Source organism: Plectropomus leopardus, chromosome 16 (assembly GCF_026936395.1).
Source record: "Plectropomus leopardus strain MGB_pleo_1.0 chromosome 16, ASM2693639v1, whole genome shotgun sequence".
Lineage (NCBI taxonomy): Eukaryota > Metazoa > Chordata > Actinopteri > Perciformes > Serranidae > Plectropomus > Plectropomus leopardus.
The window spans coordinates 26,378,208-26,399,715 of NC_142191.1; the positions used below are offsets into that span (position 1 = coordinate 26,378,208).

Here is a 21,508-nt window from a genome sequence, read left to right on the forward strand (position 1 = left end):
TTTTTCCTTTGAAAGTATGTTGTGTGATGATTACTGTTTACTTAAAAGAAAAAAAATCTTCTGACGATTAAATCCTATAAATGCGTTTATCTCAGAAATACCTTTTAGATAACGCACGGCTGTAGAAACATGATGTAGAAAGTTTTACTTTGCTTTCATCAGACTATGTGTCCTATAGTCTGAGGATTTCCAGACATCATCCGCACCAAAACAAGTCTGCAATGTTTTTGGAGGGGGGGGATAATGATGCTCAATATATAATTTTGCCTTAACTCAGGGTTCTTCACAAAGTGAACCAGAAGGCACTCGAGGCCTTAAAACTTCACCAACACGGAGCAGGCGTTGACCTTGGAGAGCTGTAGCCTCTGTAAAGTTTTGTTTGGTTTTTTGTAGATAAAAGCTGCTCAGCAGATGACACACAGGTCTGACATGTCACTGATGAGTAATTGTAGTTCCTTTGCAAAGTTTTGGATCAGTAAAAAAATATAATCAGCTCATTAAAGCCATATCTGTTTGAACTTCTTAAAAACAAAGCATCATTAAATGATATTTTAGATTGTTTGACTTTCATTTTGATCATTCTTTTTCCCCAAATGTTAGACTCAGTCTCACTTGACCTTCTTCATTTACATACTTGAAGATGTTGCCGCCCCAAAACCTTTGAGCAGCATCCAGCATGAAAGCCACAAGTTTAAGATGCTCTTTCTGCATGAAAGTGTAATAGCAGAAAGCCTGGTGGTCTAAATGCCATTTGTTAGAGAGCTCCAATGCCCTCCAGCTGGAACCTCACAATCGTCATCCTGCTCATTAGATGAATGCCGCGCACGCCGTGAATATCGTTATGGATTCTCATTAGAAATGTCTCATTTGCATTCCAGGAGCAAGAGCTGTACCAGAGGGAGGGGCTCGGAGTCAACGAGGTTCACTATGTCGACAATCAGGACTGCATAGGTATGAAGACGCCACTCATCATTCTGCACTCGTGGTCATGCATTCAGAGCGGCTCTGGTTGCTGTTCCTCCATATTCAGTGGCTATCCTGTGCAAAAGTGTTAAATGTTTGTTATTATTTTTGCATAATTGACTTTAACCCATGTGTTGAACATAAAGTACATAACAAGACATAATGAAAAGAGCAAAGAGAAAAGAGCACCTCAAGCTGGGTATAGTCATCTTTAACTAAACATTTAATGCATTTTAGATGTTTGAGGAAAAACTGATGGCTTCACATATCCAGATGGTAATTCAATGTCTAGGATCGTTCAAGATTTCAGAAAAGTGAATTAATGATCTTTCTGTAGTAATATTTAAACTGTAGTAATATTTAAACTCTAAAGTAACCGGTAACAGAATTTAAACAGTTGATGTGGTTTGATTCTGGACTTGGCTTGTGCAGTGCATTATGCACTGGGAAACCCTTTTAATAGCAGATACATAAAACACAACTTGGGACATAGCTTTTACTTTTCTATCTTGACATGGAACTTGTGGGTGGCAACTTGGGACTTGTGTGCCTTGACTCTGGACTTGATATGGGACTTTCCTGTCTTGTTCTGGATCTTGTAGTTCTTAAATTGACAGTGTTTTTACAACTTTTTTTGTCTGTAATTGGGACTTATTGGTCTTGTCTTGAAATTTGTCTGTCTTGACTTGGTACTTGTTGGTGTTGACTTGCAGATTTCCTATCTTGTTATAGGAGTTAAAGTTTTTTACTTGGGACTTGATCTAGAACTTTCCTGTTTTGACTTGTGACTTGACTTTCGACTTCCAGTCTTTTTTGGGGGTCTTATAGTTCTGAACTTGACATGGCTTGTGGCTATTCTGTCTTTGTTCAGGACTTGTTGGTTTTGAGACGTGACCTGAGACCTTCCTGTCTGGTTAGATCTTAAAATGTGACTTGACTAATGGCTTTTCTTTCTTGACTTTAACATTGTGATGTTTACATGGGATTTGATGTAGGACTTGATTTGTGACTTGCACATATTGAATTGAAACTTGACATGGAACTAGTGGGACTTGTAGACCTTGACTTTGGGCTTTGAAGTCTTACTTGGCACTAGAGGTAGGACTTTCCTGTCTCAACTTTGGAATTGTTAGTGTTAACTTGGGGCTTGACATGGGAGTTTTTAATTTGGGACTTTTAGTTCATACTTGGTGCTTGATGTAAGAAGTTCCTGTCTTGAGTTTGAATGGACTTGCAGATGTTGACTCAAGTCAGGACTTGAATCTGGATTTAACAGCCAGGACTTGAGATTAACTTTATGTCTGCCTTTGTATTGCATACAGAACCGTATGTATCACTGAACCTCTCCTGCTCTCTCAGATAAAGTGTTCTTCAGTCGTTGCCTGAGGTTTTACAGGGTTGCTGCTGCTGTTGCTTTGTAGTATTCGTGTTTTTAATTTTCTCGTTCAGGGGTTGTTTGCTTCCAATCTTCTCGAGCTATACAGAAAAAGAAGTTAAGTTTACGAGCCTGGAGCAGCAGCAGGCTGCTCATTATTGGCCTTGATGTGCTGCTGGCTCTGATCTCTGGGTTTTGTGAGAGCTGCCTCTCCACAGTTTGGACCCTGGAGCCTCAGTGCTGTTTCATGGACAGACAAAGTAAAGAGGCAAAGTAATGAAGCCCCAGAGCATCTGAACTCCTGTCCTGACTGAGACGTGTCTTCATAAACGGTGAGGGAGATGGATGAGAGGTGATTTAGAGGTGAAGGAGGTTAATTATGCTTTTTGCTGATGTCCAGCTCTGTGAAATGGCATCAATATTAGATGCTTAACTACAGCCGAGTCAGCTGGAGGGAGGCAGCAGCAGGGCCAGCACAGACTGTTTACAATGAGCTCAGTTTAGCGGCTTGAAACTGTAGATTACTAGAGCGTATTTGTTTGTTTGGGCTCTTGTTGTGTGTTGGTAAAGCTGATGTTTCTCTGTCCACTCAAGAAAAAACAGGGATGACATAAAAACATACTTGATGTAGCAGAAAATGAAATCTGCACAGACTGAGATACATGAATGCAGGCGAGAAGAAGCAGAAATTAAAACAAAGATAAGACACATATAGAAAATATCTGTAACTCCACAAAAAAAAGGTTCAAAAGATCAATTTATTTCAGATTTAATTTCGTTTCGCAGTTTTGTTCCTGTCTGCATGCATGTTATTTCCTGTGACTGGGAGCAGGTGGAGGGGGTGGACAGAGGGATGAAGGGATGGATGAAAGGATGAGGGGATGTCTCTGGGGGTTTTTTCAGTAGGAAGTCTGGCTCCTCTGGTCTCTCGGTTAGCTGGACGGAGTGAGTTAGTGAGTAGGAGTCTGCATCAAACAGCCTCTCTGTGTACATGTCAGTTCATGTCAGGAAACATTACTCAGAAAGACTCAGTGCATCATCTCCATCACTTCCTTCTTGTTAGTGCAGCTTTCATATCATCTGCTTCTGTTTTACAGTCCTTTCCAGGATCGTTGTCAGGTTCACTGTGGTACTGACCTTCTTCTTATTATTCACTAATGTTTGTGATTCTTTTGGTAACGTATGCTGTATGACCTGTGAGCTTCCTTTCGCTGGTTCCTGGCTGATAACATGGAAAGATGATTTTTGCCATTTTAGGTAGCTCCTATCACACTAACATATGTTAAAATGTTCATTTTTCTAGCTTTAATTTGTAATTATTGCTATAAAAAGGGGATCTGAAGCCATAGGTATTAGAGACTTTTTATCGGTTTTTATACCAAAAGATTTTGGAGTCCTAGTAATAAAATAAACCACATTTTCATCTTTTAAATGTGCTATATTCTACTGATGATAATAATAATAATAATACTAAAAAAAATTATAAAAATTAACATCATTATCACAATTAGTTCCCCCTTCACCTCCTGGGTCAGATTAGGTCAAGAAGAAACCGTTCTCCATGCCTTTTCACATTCCATTTAACTTTAATTGGATTTTTAATCATCTACATCACCCTTCCTTGATTTAATTGGTCGTGTTGCCCGTTGGCCTCCGGTAATCCGAAGCAGCTTTCATTAACGGTGCAGAAATGGTTAGGCTTTTCTCATGCTTCTCATACTTTTCTCACAGACCTGGTGGAGGGGAAGGTGGTCGGCATCCTGGACATCCTGGACGAAGAGAACCGACTACCTCAACCCAGCGACCAGCACTTTACAGACACTGTTCACAACAAACACAAGGACCACTTCCGCCTCACTGTGAGTGACCCGTGAGACAAAATAAAATGCTGTGACAGTTCACTAGAAAAAAGAGAAACTGTTTTATTAACCCCTCAGGCTCCACACAGTTTGGATAGATCCACAGCCTGAGAAGAAGACTGTAGGTTGCACTGAGAAAGTTTTTTCAGCTTAAAAAGAAAAAAAAAAAGAATACAACTTCTGTTTACTGCTGATTTCCCCATATAAAGACACTAAAACTGAACACTAATCAAAGATAAGGCAGAAAAGGTTACTTTGTTACATTTTAATAAAGATGCCACTGCAACACTTGCAAAAAAGGTTAGTTTTAATGTTAGTTTAATTAGACCAGACCATTAGTCCAGCAGCTGCCATGTTCAGAGAGGTAAAATTACTGTTTTTGTCAATATATTCTGGCTTTAATAGATACGTTTCACTTACAGTACAGTTGTAAATAGTAAGGTTTTAGCAAAAATCAATGTGTTTGGGAATTAGCATAGGACTGGATAAATGAGACTTTATTTATACTGCAGGAGTCATATGAGAGTTTGTAAATAGATGGTTTGATATATAGTTTTGCTTTTGTTAAATGTACTTAAATTTTTGGGTTAGGGTTAGGGTTAGGGTTAGGGTTGGGTGGCAAATTTGGTTGAAAACAAAGGTTTATATAAAATATCTTTTGTTTTGATTTAGATAACTTTAAAAAAGTCATTGTTTTAGTTCATACTACTATTACTATTCCTGTGTTTTTATATAAAAGTAATAATACATTTTAAAGACAGTATTTCTTTCCATGTTATTTTTTTATTGATAAACAAATGTTCCAAAAGGTCATTTAAGATTTATAATAAGGGTCATCTCACATTCAGGCCAATACAGTGAGTCTGAGTGATGCTGTTCAGCCTCAGAGTGATGTGGTGTAGCTGACAGTCAAATTACTGAACACTGACTCTTAATCTTCATTTCCAGCCCAGAATGATTGACAGGACTGAGAATTAGCATGTCGTTGTAAATTGAAAATATGCAGGGAGTGCAGGGAGTGCTGAGTCTGTGTTTTGTTGTGTGTGTGTGTGATTGTGTGTGATTGACTCTGCATATGTGTGTGTGTGTGTGTGTGTGTCCCTCAGGTACCCAGGAAGTCTAAGCTGGCCGTCCACAGGAACGTGAGGGATGATGAAGGATTTATTATCAGACACTTTGCAGGAGCCGTGTGCTACGAGACGGTGCGTTCAAAAAACACACTCCACTCTGCTTTCCTGGAGCCATCTTTGAAATTAATGTCACATTAAAATTATTTATTTATTTTGCTTTGATCACTGGACTTTAGAAAACACTCCTGACCCAAGCAAGTGGCCATTCAAATGCATTTTAAATAAACCCCAAACTCATGAGAAAACACTGTCGTTGCAATGTCTCATATAAATGAGACTGCCTGCTTTTTATATTCTGATATTTGTTGCCTTGGATATTATTCTACACCTTCACGGTGAGCAAAGGTAGCAGGGGCAGTATGAGTCATAAACAACAGCCAACCCAAAATTTGAAAAAGTAATAGGATTCTGAAATTGTGTACTGAGGTGAAGCTGAAACAGAGGCCTTCAAGTTAAGCAACCGAGCTGTGCAGCACATCCCCGGAGCTTGAAAACATGTTTTTCAGTCTGTTTGAAAATTGTCCCTCTCTCAGACCAAGTTTGTGGAGAAGAACAACGACGCTCTGCACATGTCTCTGGAGTGTCTGGTCAGTGAGTCCAAGGACCGCTTCGTCCGCGAACTCTTTGAAAACTCCAACAACAGCAAAGACATGAAGCAGAAGGCGGGGAAACTCAGCTTTATCAGCGTCGGCAACAAGTTTAAGGTGGGTTTTTAAGTAAAATTGAGATAATTTGTTAATGTTAAACTGTGGTGATGCACCACTTCAAAGAAAAGTACTCATCTCGAATTGATTTTATGTGTCAGATATTTTTATGAGTGCACGATTTAAGTGTAAAAATACATTATAATTGTGTGTAGGGTGGTTTTGAGGTCCAGAAGTATTAACAGGTTTAGTTTTCTGTTTTATATCGTTTTAGAGCCTAAAAAAAATCCCATTCAGGTGCTTGTTTTATAGATGAACAGTTTCTGAAATGCCCCCACCCACCCCCACACCTTTCTGATAAAGGAATTTAGTTTTATTTGGCAATTGAACACCATGACTGACTTTCAGGAGAGACTGTTGGAAAATGTTTGCTGTTATCCAAGCAATTTATTGCAGCTCACTCCTCAATAGTGGTCGTCTTTTCACTTATCTTTGAGTGTGATCGTTAAGAACATGTAGACGTGATCGGACAGAGCTTTTGTTTGAAATAAGGGTGGTCCAACCAGGATTTTTGGGGATGATCCCCAATCGCCACTTGCTGGAAGCAATATCAGCCTATACCAATCACAGAGTCTACATGTAGTCTTCTGTTTACTCTGTAGCATTGGTTATTCATTAAACTACTCTTAACAACATTGTTTATTGGGTATTACAATTGAGAAATGAGAAAGGTTGGGTTTCAAACTTGCTCCTTTAAGGATATCAACTGAATCACTTCTGTACTTCAAAGTATCTGTTCACTCAAAATCAATCTGTACCCAAAGATGGCGTCTAAGAGCCCATCTGGGTGAGAATGTCAGGTTTAGACAAGAGGCGGAAGTGCAGTGAAGTCACCTGAATCCTGGAAGTCAGCCATAGAGCTCTGAGGCTGGCAATGTGGCTCCTGAGGGCCAGAGGGTTTAAATTCAGACAGGAGGTGATGCCGCTCCCTTGGCTTCTCCCTTGGATGCTTCATAGGATGCTTCATAGGATGTTTCATAGGATGCCCTGTTTAATGTTATGTTTACTTCCCAGGGAGCTAAAACTATCACTACAGCACCAATCTGCCAAAACAGTTGCTGCATCTGGTCTATTTTCTTTTCTATATTATCCGGGTGGTATTCTAGTATCACTGCTAGCCAAGCACATAAACACACACACATTTAAGCAGACAAAGACAGAAGGATAGCTCTGTGTGCCGTTAGAAATGAGCAGGGAAGCAGAATTGCTTTTCTAGTCCACTACGTCACACCTGCAGGAAAAATTATATACTTGTTATTAGAGAGAAAGTAAAGTACTAAAAACAAAAGGTGCCTTTAAGTACCAACAAGTGAATACCTTAACAGTAGAACAAAAAGTACACTAAGGTCAGGTACGTCCCTCTGGTACAGTTATGTTGTTCCGAACCTCTTTTTTTTTTTCTGTGCAGATATGCAGGAAAAACAAAGCACCAAAAATAAACAGCGGGACACAAAGTCTGCATTCTGCATCAACAGATCTACTGTGCTACCTGCTCTTGCCAAAACCGTACTGATGACACCAACTTATCAGGGATCAATGATTTATGGAGGCTTAGAAACGTACACGCAGCACCTTTAACAAGCCGGCCTGGTTTTTGCCTTCTCACAGGATATAGATCTGACAGACTGTGGCTCTTATGGTCAGGATGAAGCTGCCAGCGCTCAAGTTCACCTTCACTGAGGTCCCATAAGTGCATCTGAAGGATGGAGCATCTCAAACTCTGTATCAAAAGCTATGATATATTGTTAGATTCTCAAATACCGATATTGGTATTGGCCTCAAAAATGCATGAATCTGTTGGCTGTAACTCCATCTCATGGGAGCACAAAGAATCTCTGTTAGTACAGATGAAGGTGCATTTTTCTCTGTGAAATTTTACAGAGTACCAGACTACATTCAGAGAACAGAGCAGCTTCTTTGTTGTTAGAGAGGAAGGATTTTATACCCTCCTCCACTGTGACTCATCTAGCTCAGCATCTCACCTTGATATGTGCTCTAATGTGTCACCTAACCAAAGGCAAAAAAAAAAAAAAACCCACAGCGCCTGGCTCCACTCAATGATGTATCCGTAAACCAAAAAATAAATAAAAATGCACATAACCCTTGGGAATGATGGCCGGCTCTGTTATCAGAGTTAGAGCCAGTGTGGTGTACAGTACAGGCAGCGAGGAGATATTTTCTGATATTCACAGGAACATTGGGGTCTTTGATGTACACATATTTTATCCTTTCATGCGTACGGAGTCATAATTTATATGTGTGATACATCGCAGATCCTTGCTGAGACTGTATGGACTCTTTCCATCACCGAGGTGTTAGATCCTTTATCCAGAGCGGCACTTTGAAGTTAGGAGTCTTCGTCTGTGAATACACTGCATTGTGTCTTTTTGTTTGGGTAGAGCCTTTTCTGCACAGTTTTGTTTTTTGTTTTATTTATTTGACTGTACTGCTGCAGGAGGGACAGACAGGAAACATGTAGGTGAAGACAGAGGGGAAAGTGACACAAGGAGGGTTTTAGAGGATCATGTCCTGTCAGATTCCAGCCATAGTACACAATGACTGAGGATGGGCATTGTTACCAATCAATAATGATACTGATTATTGATACTGATGCTTACTGATACTCTTTCATGACATGAAAAGATGTGAAATCATTTTAGTATTACTTTATTGCAGAGATAGGATTTCTTGGGTTTTTCTCTATATGTAATGAGGGACAAATAATGTCAAATGTACATATATGTGTATATATATATATATATATATATATATATATACACATATATATATAATACACATAAAACTATATTACATACAAAATTTAGAATTAGGAATATAACAAACTCCAACACAAAACTTTGTTTAATCAAAAGTAAAACTTTCAACATACAGCAACTTCCCAAACCTTTTTTTTAATAAAGTTCAGTGAAAATTTTGGTAAAAAATGAGTGAATAAAAGTAGCTCCCCAACTTTTTTTCAGATTAAAAGTTCCTCCAGTGCTGACCCTTTCTTTGCATGTATTGCAGACTGCCTTCCCTGGTGTTGGTTGAGTGTAATATGCACATTTTTTCATCAATTAATTTTATTGACAATCATTAAATTTAAATGCTGAAACAGACAACAAAATGTCAAATATCCACCCCAGGCAGATAATCTGTCCACCCCTAGTATTTTGTTGATTTTCAGTGTTTTTCTTCAGAAGATTTTAACAGCCAAAATGTTCCAACAAAATGTTATACCAAAAGTTAATTTACGGGCAAACTTAAACTGATATCTTTACACCAGACAACAAACAAACAGTAATGGCATTAGTTAAAAAAATTTTAAGTGTGTAAAAGATTTACAAGCGTAGAAGACACAGGACAGCATTTTGGAGTTATTTTAGAGGATTGAAGCCCAGGGCTTGTCTCAGGGTGGATTTGGACTCAATGCCGAGTAGATTGAGTTCTTATTACCTGTGAGCTCTGTTACCTGTAGTATTTTCCTAAAGCCTCTTCATCCTGCTGGCTCTCCTCCTTCTCCCTCTCCTCTGCCCTAAGTCCCATCTCTCTATCTGAGCTATGATTAAAGTTCAAAAAGGTGTCGAGGAGGATCCAAAACAGGCAGACAGGAACAGAGCTTTGGGCGTTAAGGAGAGAGGCGATTTGGAAAAATGAGCAGTGATAAATCAGAGTCAGCCGAGGTGACGGGAGGCGCTGCCTTCTGGTTGCAGCGATGGAGGGAAATCGCGAAGCGTGGAGGGCGTTGAGGTTTTCATTATAGCCAGACACCGTAGCTTTGTCCCAATAACAGGGACTGAATGCATCATAACAAGAGCTTGTCCTATTCAGTGGCTCATCCAGACACGGCTGATAGGTCAACCTTTTTAAGCCTGAATGTGAAAGACAAAACCAGTGAATCCTGTCATTCACTGCGTAGTCCATTCTGATCCTGAAGTCATATTTATGAAATGTTTGTCATTAATCGCTGTTAAATGCATCACATTTACAGGACTGATGAAAAGCTGCTAGGGGATGTAAATAAGTTATTAATTATACAGCAGAATTCACAAGCCTGTTTCAGAGAGCTTTACAAACATTTACAGGTACTGGAAACAGGCCAGCCATTAACTTCAGTATGACGTCTTTTAAAGGGACAGTTCACCCCAAAATCAAAATTACATACAATACAATACAGCTAGAGAAAATCTAGACCAATAGACTACAAATAAAAAAATGCAAGCTAGCTAAAGTAACATTGCGAACTGATTTTTATCATTGGTGTAGTTTGTCCCCTTTGAATGGAGATAAAAGGCCGGCGGATTGAAAGGCATCAATGACAGGTATTTCTCTAATAGAGTAGGTTCCCCAGCTGCTCAAATATAAATCCCCATAGGCTTATTTTCTTTCTTCAGCAGCGTCTTTGTGCTTTTTATGCCCTGGTGACACCCTTGGCTGGAGGCATCATGTTTTTGTGTTGTCCTTCCATTCGTGTATCCCATTCTTGTGAACACAATATCTCAAGAAGACCTTGAAGGAATTTGTTGAAATTTGGCACAAATATTTACATGGGCTCAATGATGAACTGATTTAGATCAGATCAGATTAGATTTTGGTAGCCATAACCCAGGAACACAGGGGTATCTTCTTTGCCACCGCGGGAGAGCTGTGGGTGAACTATCCATTGTTTTAATGGATGTAAACTGTAGGTACAACTTGACTGGTTTGCAGAGGCAAACAACTGCAAAGCACTAATTTTAGATTTGCAGTTTCACTGAATGACTGGTAGCATACATCTGACCATCCTCATCCCGGTGGATGATAAATGTTTCAGGCTTCAATTTGTAAATGCTCTCTTTAGCTCTTTATCCCAAATACAATAGCTGACCAACTGGCACTGTAACACTGATATTGTAATGTGGTTGCAGCTGTGTGTTTATAGAGTATTTCACAAGGGTTTGGAACGTGGCTCAGCCAATCACCATCAATAACAGGAATTATCTGTTTTATGATCTTTGTTTTCCATTAGCTCCTTTTATAATGACTTTATATCTTGAAAAGTCTTTTAGTGCCACTGTGTATCAGGTAATCTTACATTACCAAAAGTGGTGACCATGGCAAAATGGACTCACAGCCCATCGCTGTTTCAGGAGACTTGACCTTAATCAACTGTAAACACAGGCTATTAAATGTTTGTCAAACTAAAGGTGTATGTTCTCAAGCCAAACATAATTAGATGTTACATTGCTGTCAGCCAAAGGACACAGATATGATGATGTAGTAAGATTAGGGAAGTTTTCTGGTGCGGTTGTTTCAGCCTTTAGTGGACAAATGAGGACATTGGAGTTATGCTAATGGCTGCTAGCAGCTGCCACATGTCCTCTCCACAATCTGTCACTGTTTTATCACCGTTTGTTTGGCTTGCACGCTTGTCTGTCCCTCTATTATTGACCCTAATTAGTATACATTTATTTACATTTCCATATATTTACATTCACATAACGCAGGTGCTCCTCAAATTCACGGTCACTTGAAAAAAATGCTAGAGCCAACTTGAATAATGCATCACCAACACTGCAAGTAACAAATAATAAGAAGCTATAGGGTGAAGGATGTGGCGACCATGCGGGGAAAGTTCCAGCCCCTTTGTTGGAATACTAATGATTCGTCAATAATAACAGAGCTTGATGAATTAAGCATTTCTGTTGTTTTTTTGTAATTTAAACTTTAAATTCATTTATTATGTGAAAAGCAATGAAAACACTGTGTGGGACAAAATTAAAAATGCACATTCTGAAATATTTACCAAGACAAAAGCTTATCAGAAACCCCACCCGACTGGGCCTCCGAGCTGGGTAAAAACAAATGGCTGCGCTGTGACTACTTGCAGTTCAAAGATGTTGATGATGCAAATTTCTAAAAGTTGTGCTTATCAGAAACCCTGCCCCGCTGGTATTCTAAGTGAGTCACATCAAAAGTAAAGAATTAATCCTTCTTGACCTGCGACAGCCTGCGAAGTAAGAGGATTCTTGCTAATGCATACCAAACTGAAAGGCTTTTCCTCACAAAGGCTTATCAGGGACAAATGCTTTTTTCTCTCGCGTTCCTCTGTCGTCCACCTCAGCAGCATCTTTAGCTCCAAACTGTCTGAGATTAATTGTTGTTTCTCATTCCAGACAGTAATACAATATCCCATTGAAAGTTTGGCACTGCCAGTGCAAGGAGGGATGTAGTGTTGGCCAAAACGCTCAGCTATTAGTACCTACTGACTGCCAATGAGGCGATGCATCATTGGAGATCAGGAGCTTTGCTTGAGTTAATCATGCATGTATTTCACTTGGAATCTGATCAGCTCAGAGAGCAGACACTGAGAGAAATCAGATCGTATCTCAGCAAGAGTTTCTTTCTTAGTGTTATTACTAAAACTAAAGTGTTGGGTATTTATATGATTGCATGATTTTATCTTTATATAAAGAGAAACAAACCTAACTCTGAGGTGTGTCATTATTTCTTTGAGCTTGTTTACTGAGACAAATCATTTCATTTCTTGGTTTTATTATACTTCAGCGCTGGTGATATCAGAGGCCGGAGGCAATATGTTTTCCGGTTGTGTATCTGTGCGTCCACACATCCGTACGTGCAGCACATTCCTGTGAACCTGACATCTCAACACCTTGAGGCAATTTGCTCAAATTTGACTCAAACATTAACTTGGACTTAACAGTGAGCTGAATAGATGTTGATGGCCATAGGTCAAAGATCAAGATCCCCATGACCTTGTCTGTCTCGTTCTTGTGAATGAGATAGCTCAAGAAAACCTTGAAGGATCTTTTTTTTTTTAAAATTTGACACAAACAATCACTTGGACACAAGGATGACCTGATGACATTTTGGTGGTCAAAGGTGAAGGTCACTGTGACCCTGCCACTATTCTTGTGAATATGATATCTCAAGTACACCGGCAGGGAATTTCTTCAAATTTAGTGCAAATGAGTGTTACTCAATACACATATATACTTTGACCACACAGAAACAAAAATGTGTCTCCTTTTTTTCTGCAGACCCAGCTGAATATTCTCCTGGACAAGCTCCGCAGCACGGTCAGTGTTTCTTCCTGATGATTTCATGTTACAGCTACAGCGACACAGCTCTGTAAAATCTCACAAGAGACAAACACATACCGTTTCTATCTCCCCTGAGATGTGCCGAGCATCATATTCTGAGTTTGGATGTGATGAGCATCATGAATTTCTGATTCAGTCTGGGGTCCCTGCTGCGACTGTAATGGTGTCTGTTTCTCTCTATCTCTCTTCATGTATATGGTCTCTGCAGGGCTCCAGTTTCATCCGCTGCATTAAGCCAAACCTGAAGATGATCAGCCACCAGTTTGAGGGAGCTCAGATTCTCTCCCAGCTACAGTGCTCTGGTCAGTGGGATTTTGAAATCTAGATGAGACTATATAGTTATTGTGTATGGGGTTTAAGGTATTCCTGTGATTGGGAACAGATTATTACCCTGGAGCATATCACTCGGTTTGCTTGAATTCCCTGAATAGTGAATAATTATTCATAAAATGATGTGCATTCTAGTTTTATGATGTTAGTCTTTTAAGTTAGATATATTCTATATATATTATTATATGCAAATATATGTAGATGTGACCGACTCATTCTAAGACAATGAAAACACTACCATTCTCATTGTCATCTCATTGTCGATTTTACACTACAGAATACATGCCTACTATGATATATTATATTTCTGCCAATATATCACCCTAAAACCTTTCCCTTGGACCTTTAAATGAGGACTTTTTTCATCAATTTTTGAAGCCATGAAACATGTTCGTAGTGTTTATGGTCTTTATTCTATTGAGAAACTGCCATAGCAGTCTTTAGTATTATAACAATATATTATGGGAAAAGACCTAATTTCACACATCAGTGTGTTATCAGGTGTTGGGGAGCACTGCTGCACATGCAGTATGAAGTGCTTAGTGTCTTCAGAAAAAATGACCTGGCCCAGCATCGCCCCAAACCCAGCATTCCAGAAGAAAATAAGTCAGGCCTCGTCTTGTTGCCCTACATGGCTCAGATTCGGGATGGCTGACTAACCCAGCATCAGGGCTAAATAAACTGATCCGATCCCAGCTGTCGACACTGCCATCACTGGGCCGTTATAAAAAAATGACCTGGCCAAGCAATGGCCCAAACTCAGCATGCCTGAAGAGATAAGTCGGGACAGTTGCAGTTGTCTGATCCGTCTAAAGTTTGGCATGAGTGACTCCCCAGAATCAGGCCAAAAAACTGTCTGGATTCCAGCTGCCAACAGCTGTACAAGTGTCACTGTGTTTTTTCTGATAGTTCAGGTCTTGCTTCAGGTCTCTGTTGGTACAAATTAAATCTGGGTAATCATCGTTGGTGCCTAAAATTGATCATTACAATATTACCTGCCTCTTAAACAGCAGTGAGTGAGTGTGTCATTTAAAGCTCATCTCAACATTTCTTCTTCTGGTCTTTCATCACCCTTTGGTTGGAAGGTCGATCCTTCTCATTGTCCATCCCCATGACTTCTCTCATTTTTTTAATCTCTATGTTTTTAACACATCTACCATCAGTACATCGTGTTTTTCTCTGTCACTTCCTCCTAAACACAATGTTATTTGGTAAAAATACAAGTTTTTCAGCACAGGAGGAGAAATAAAACCGTGAATAAACACAGAAAGTCCACAGACCTCTTTAATAAACAGAAAGATAAAGAACCAAGGGCAAACAGAGGGACAGAACACATCAGCGGTGACTCACCATTCAAAACATTACAACGAACAAAGACCTCTTGTTTCTGAAATGTACCTTCAGGAAGAGTGTGCTTGGAAGTCAAGTTGATTTTTAAGACACTGCGGAGAACTGAAACTGAAAAATATTTAAACTTCAGTCACAGCTTTTGTCCGCATGGCACAGTCCTCTTCAGCTTAGTTGCCATGGAGCTGTGGATGTATATACGTATATAAGAGCAGAGCCTCCTTTGAGATTTTAAAAGCATTCACCATATAACATATTTCCCCTTTTTGGAACACAGAGTCCTTGGCTGCCGTTAGGTTCTGAATTTTATATCTAGATTTCTGTTTCTAGATTGTGATGCTGCTTTGCGACTTTGAAACCATTTTCTTAAACTTCTCCCTAAATCAAAGAAAGCCTGTGACACTCCCCTCCCTCCCCGCATCAGGTTTGTAAGAAAAGAAATGATGAGCTCGGGTTTAATATCCTCAGAGAGTCCGATTCTGCTTTCATCCACACAAACTGAACGATGCCCCATTCAGATACTGCATCCCCGGCAAGCTCTTTATCACTTTTATTGGACTGGGAATCGAAATGTTGATAGTTTGGATTAGACGGGGGAGGCCTCTGTGTGCCGACATGAGACTGTTGGGCTCAAAATGGAATGTTCAGCAACCAAAAAGGCCTAATCCTACAGAAAACATTATTAAAGACACAGGATAATACACTTGCCCTGCTATCCAAAAGGGATATTTGAGTTTCTGAAGAGGAATCTCAGTAGAGAAAAGTTTATTTGTCCGTATGGAGAGGCCTTTTCAGATTCTGTGAAGAGATTACTTCAGAGCCTTTGGTTGGAATAACTATAATTTATTTTGGAAAGGCTTTAAACTGTCCTCCTCCTGTCTGATTCGGCGCAGTACTCTGTCTGATGTTGATGTGTTTTTTTCCTGATTAGTGGCTCATGTGAGTATTATGGTTTAAATCACTGTTTAAGCAATAATAAGATCCAACATTCTGCAGTAAGTTTCAGATAAAGCTCCCTAACGCTTCTTGTGAAGAATTCTGTACTTAATCTGTAAACCCTAACAAACCAAATACAAGAAAATGTACACACAAAAAGAAGACTTATCATAATTTAGATCCCTGAAATTGACACTTAATCGGCTTCAGAGACGGTCCTGGACTCTTTGACCGGAGCAGCCTTGAGCTTGTTCTTTTTTGAGCAGAGAGCACAGATAGGCTTAGAGGCTTTAAATAAGTCACAGACATACTGAAGCTGTGTAATACCTTGTAAGTTAGAAGTAGGACTTAATAACCAGTGAGTGATTTTTTCGGGGAACCAGTGGAGGGAGACTAACACCAGGATAAAATGTTCAGGACCACTGGGCTCGAATAGGTTAAATATTTCCAACAGTGAAGCAAAATCATGGATCAGGTTTAAGTGCTTCCTCCCCAAAAGGGCTTCAAGGTGAGCGTACATACTTTGGGAAATTGCCTTGATGCAATTGTTGAGGAAGATATCTCGAGTAAGGCTGACACAAAGATTACCATATCCTTTGGGAAAGGTGCAGCAATTACAACTAGAGGTTTGATATGATTTTTTTTTGCAGCTCGGGGCCTACAATTAGTGTTCGACTTTATCTGAATACACAAGAGGAAAGTTATATTATCACAGGTGTGAGGCTGAGAAAGTTGTAATGGGTACTTCATCATTCCTCTCCACAGAATTGGCATGTTTTTTTAACCTTGCTGTTATGTTTGTGTTGCTGTTTTGGTCCAGAACAAAGACATATCATGACAAAATATCTTCTTTATGACAGAATACCATTACTGAGTGTCTGTCAGCATGCTACATATACACAAAGATGAACATTAAGCAAATGGTTGCTTAATCACAAACTTGGCTGTTGAGTTGCTTTAATCTGCAACAACCACAAGGTGAAGACATTGCAAACTAATAGTTGACCATAAATTAGGGCTATGTAATGTATCCATAAAATATGGATATCATGATGCAAAACTTGACATTCTCTTAGATTTTGGATATTGTAATATCCTTAGTAAGACTCAAGTTACTGCCAGTGGGCAAAATCTGGCCTGCAACACTGTGCCAGGAGGCCCTCTGACCATTTTTTTAAATCCCGGTAAAAATAAAGTAATTGACACCGGGAAATTTGTTTTCGTATTGTGTACCTTTTACTCAAAATAAAACTTCTCAGAGGCGTACTTGGAAAAAACATAAAGATCTTTAATCAAAGACCTGAGTTGGTTTCTAACTCAGGTAGAGACTGAAGCACATTACATTTGACAGATATTGATATAACTTCTCATAGGGGGCGGTCCTTTTTTACACACCAATCAAAACAGACATTGGATTCACTCTTCCTGCTTTTTAACCGTTTCCTAAAACCATCTGATCGCGATACCATAAAAACATGTTTGTTCAATAAACAGAACTTTGGCTGTCCTTGTCCCAGGATGAAGCCAGGGTAACACAACTTTTTACAGTGACCTAAAATGTGTCATTAATTTAGCTGAGTTATACACAATTAAAGACAAGAAATAAAATACAGAGTAGTGTGTGATATACGTTAAAATATGTAATTAATAATGACATTACTATAAAGTTCCACCACATGTACTTTGAATGTAAATAAGCTGCCAAAGTACATAAAAAAGCTTCCAAAAGAAGCGTGTTTATTTAAGAGCAGTGTCAGGGCAGGATCCCCGTACCCCCTGACTGAGGTCCTAAATGTCATCAATTTCTAAAAGTAACACCATAACTTGTGTCATTTTGCAAAAGTATCCCCCAGACAAAGCGAGTTGGTGGAAATAATTTCACCATAAAAACAAGAATTAACATTTTGTTTTGTCATTTACAAAAAGTCGAGTTCTCAGCCAATAAAACACCTCCTTGTTAAACACTCTGGGGTTTTGCTGCTACAGCCTTTCTTGTTCAGTGAGACCATTAGCCTCTGGTGCGTAATGTTAGCTAAATTCCATGTGCCATTAACCTGTAAATGCCTATTGTTGCCACAGTCGCTGCTGTTAGCTTTAAATGTGACAGCATGTAGGCGTCAACAGTAGCATATATTAGCACAAGCTAACCTTAGATTTTTATGCACAAGTGGTAACGCTAACAGTGGATTTTGTCTTATAAAAGCAACATTGGAAACATGCCAATAGTTATAATATTAACATACTGTAGCTACATAAAGCAGGTAAATTAAACGGTAACGTAATTCTGCAAAATTGAATGTACCTATTGTTTTGCATTGGGAAAAAATAACATTAAAGCATTCACTAGAGGAGGACTTCTGAGGAAATTTAATGACAGTTACAAACTCTGCTGCAAGTGTGGTTCATTTACACTGAATGTTAATTAGCAGCATCTGTCTGCTATGAAAGAGGCCTGAAAATGAGCCCTTTGATATCAGCTTTCAAAGCAAAAATGAGATGACTAACAATGCTTCAAAGAGGCTAAATCATTTGTGTGCGCAGGGGGTCTATATAAACAAATTAATTTAATATGTCATGGGGAACAGTCTGGAAAGTACTGACAACAAAAACACACACAGACGGCACTGACAAAAAGGAAGCAGGGTCACAAAGTTGAATGTGCACGTAGACTAGACAGGACAGACGAATGATGCTAATTGGTATGCAGCCTAATGTGAATTTTTAGTTGTGTTTTGCAGTTTTGATTGAGTTATTTTGAAGGTAAAGTCTTTTTTGCAAGGTGCATTATTGTACACGAAGTGCCTAAGGTCACCCAGTCATGCCTGTTTTGTAAATAGGGGATTTTTTTGAAGTTTAACAATACGAGTGGTGATGCAGTGCCTGGTTTGGGTAGTGATTCCTAAGCTATACTTATTTTTGAGAAATGAAAACATGCTGCATGGCTCTAGTGATATCAACCTTGGTAGGTTGGTCCTTTGCCTTTGACAAGGCTGAATAATCAAGTGTGGATGAAGTCTGGTAAAAATATGTATGACCCCTGTATGTATGTATTTGTTTTGGTTTATATCTGACAAACTAATGGCACTTCCAACAGCCTCATGTCTAAAATTGGGGAAATTGAGGTTTGATACCAGGCCCTAGTACAAAAAAAGTACCCTCAAAGATTTTCCACCCGTGTTCAAATTAATTCGACTGACCTTACAGCCGATGGAACTTCCTTCCAAATGAATTTCTACTTCCTCCCTCTGTAGGTATGGTGTCAGTGCTGGACCTGATGCAGGGCGGCTTCCCCTCCAGGGCTCCCTTCCACGAACTCTACAACATGTATCAACAATACATGCCCCCCAAACTCACCCGCCTCGACCCGCGCCTCTTCTGCAAGGTCAGTCCTCTTAGCCTCAGCTCCCTTTCCGAGCTTTTATGATCATCTCAATACAGCAGCATTTCCATGTTTATCGATGTTCCTTCATGTTTGTATCGCAGGCTTTATTCAAAGCTCTCGGGCTGAATGAGAATGACTACAAGTTCGGCCTGACCAGAGTATTTTTCCGGCCCGGAAAGGTGAGACCTTTTGAAAACCTTTTCTATTCCCCCCTCACACAAGCTAATAATGGTATTGTTCCCCCCAAAAAAGACAATAGATTCAGAGGGAAAGCACATTAGTCATTTTGGCTGCTGAGGTGAGGTGAGATTTTTTCGAAGGAACCAGAGCCAACAGACGGGTTTTTTATTTCTCCAATGGATGAATAATTCATTATATTTGGGTTAGACGTGCTTTCCGGGGCGGAGGGGGGCTTTGTGGAAGTGCATGCGTTTGTTGCAGAGGACCTCGGTACACTCTGTGCAGGATGAACTGTAACTCTGACATTGTAGATTTAGCTCCGAGGAATAAATTAATACACACGTCCTCTGTTGGCTGAACTTGGATGCTTTCATTATTCTTCACGTCCCTGTGGAAGCATGGGGGATCTGATTTTTGCTCCGGAGGCAATAATGCACCTCTAGGATAGATGTAACATCACATGGTACTTTTAGATCATTTTTAGCATGGAGCCCGAGATGGTTTGAGTGTGCAGCAGGTTTTAGGCTTCAGCTAATGTGTCACATCTGGTGTGTATTCTGACGCAGAACTGCAGTCTCAGGGACCTTTTTCATAGTTGTAATGATTAAACACAGGCTACTGATGGCGAGAGGCTTTAGACACCTGGACCTTGAGGGTCAGCTGCCTGCTATTTTGTCAAAAAAAAAAAAATCCAACTTGGTAAACTAACAATAAGGAGAACGGACATTGAGAAATGAATATCGTAAATTCAGCTGCTTCTTTGATTTCTAAGGCAGGAACATCAAACGGTGAAAATTATCGGATCAACCCCTAATATCGTACATCATTTTATCTAAATATAGGAAAGACGAAAAATCTTACAGCCAAGAATGAGAGGATGGAGGCTTCTGATCCTTCCAATGAATTAGAATGTGCCTGCGGGCTGCAAGTGTAGCAAAAGCAATAATATTTTTCACCTTAGTAGTGAATCTTGTAAATTCTTCAGTAACCCCAAAAACAGAGATCAAGGGAATAGAGACCACAGGTTTATTAAGGACCTTTGAGAGGGTGTCATAAAAAGAGGACCAGAATGAACTCAGCCTTGGACATGAGAAAAACATATAAGAGTGGTTGGCAAGTGACAGAGAGCATCTGTCACACACATCGCTTGTGTTAAACAGTTTTTTAAGTTTGACTTTGGACAGATTTGTCCTGTTTAGGACCTTAAACTGGATCAGAGTCAGACTGGCACAAGGTGAAGTAGAATTCACCCTAAGAAGGGCCCCCTGCCACTCAGAGAAGCTCTTAGCAGACTTTTAAATCAAGTGTAGTAAGTGTTAGAAAGCATTCGATAGCACTGCGATGAACTTTGTCTTTGTAATAAAAGATGCATGAATGAGGAGGAGAACACTCAATTCACTGTAGTTCAAATAAATATACATTTATGCTTCTGGACACGCTGTAGTAAAATATGGACTGGATTTTCACAGGCTACAGATATTAATCTTTTTCATGTTGACAGAAGTTTCTGAAAAATTACACACCACTCAGGAACAGGTGTTGGCAGTATGATGATATATGTTAAGGAAACATCTAGATTTGGCTTTTAGTGCAAATGTATCTATTTTCTTGATATACAGTAACCAGCTATGTTGCAAATCAATGAGTCAGACTGCTTTGTAGCACTATACTGTGGGATATATATGATTTATGAATCAATGTGATGAGGATTTACTTATTTAGGTATCTTGTAGTGCTGTCACTTAAAAAAAAAAGTTGAATTAAAACCAATTCAAACCAATTAGATTAGCACCCATGTTGCTTATTCTGACATTGTATTTGTGGTCACAAAGAAGTTCTATCCCCATTCATCTCAGAGAGGTACAGGACCAGACATGGACTATGTTTACATGCACAAAATATTACTGTTTTTGCCTTCATTCCAAACGAGACAATATTCCCACTAAGCCGTTTTTACATGGCTAATGAAAGTAAATATTCTGCCAATATTCCTGTTTACATGCAGCGGTGTATCCCGCAATTACATAAAACCCTGCCATGATGTTAACCGGGCCCCCAGGAGCGCTGCTCAGCCTTGCTTCCTATTTGTCCTAGTGGTCACTTGCAGTATTGCAGCAAAAAAAAAACTGCAGCACAAAAAACATTACCCCACAGGTGTTCATTGTAAAAGACACGTTGCAAAACTTTCCTCAAGCCAGG

At 39.5% G+C, this 21,508-nt stretch overlaps 1 protein-coding gene across 6 annotated transcripts in view; it reads left to right on the top strand.

The window, feature by feature from the left end:
- myo6a (myosin VIa) overlaps positions 1 to 21,508 on the top strand; it is a 212,743-nt gene that overhangs the window by 82,859 nt on the left and 108,376 nt on the right. For all 6 annotated transcript variants that reach the window (XM_088089544.1, XM_088089546.1, XM_042502963.2 and 3 more), the window contains exons 15-22: positions 879 to 951; positions 4,070 to 4,197; positions 5,304 to 5,399; positions 5,861 to 6,031; positions 13,072 to 13,110; positions 13,343 to 13,436; positions 18,999 to 19,129; positions 19,231 to 19,308. In XM_088089544.1, coding sequence (XP_087945670.1) covers positions 879 to 951; positions 4,070 to 4,197; positions 5,304 to 5,399; positions 5,861 to 6,031; positions 13,072 to 13,110; positions 13,343 to 13,436; positions 18,999 to 19,129; positions 19,231 to 19,308 — 810 coding nt within the window. The remainder of the gene's footprint in view (positions 1 to 878; positions 952 to 4,069; positions 4,198 to 5,303; positions 5,400 to 5,860; positions 6,032 to 13,071; positions 13,111 to 13,342; positions 13,437 to 18,998; positions 19,130 to 19,230; positions 19,309 to 21,508) is intronic.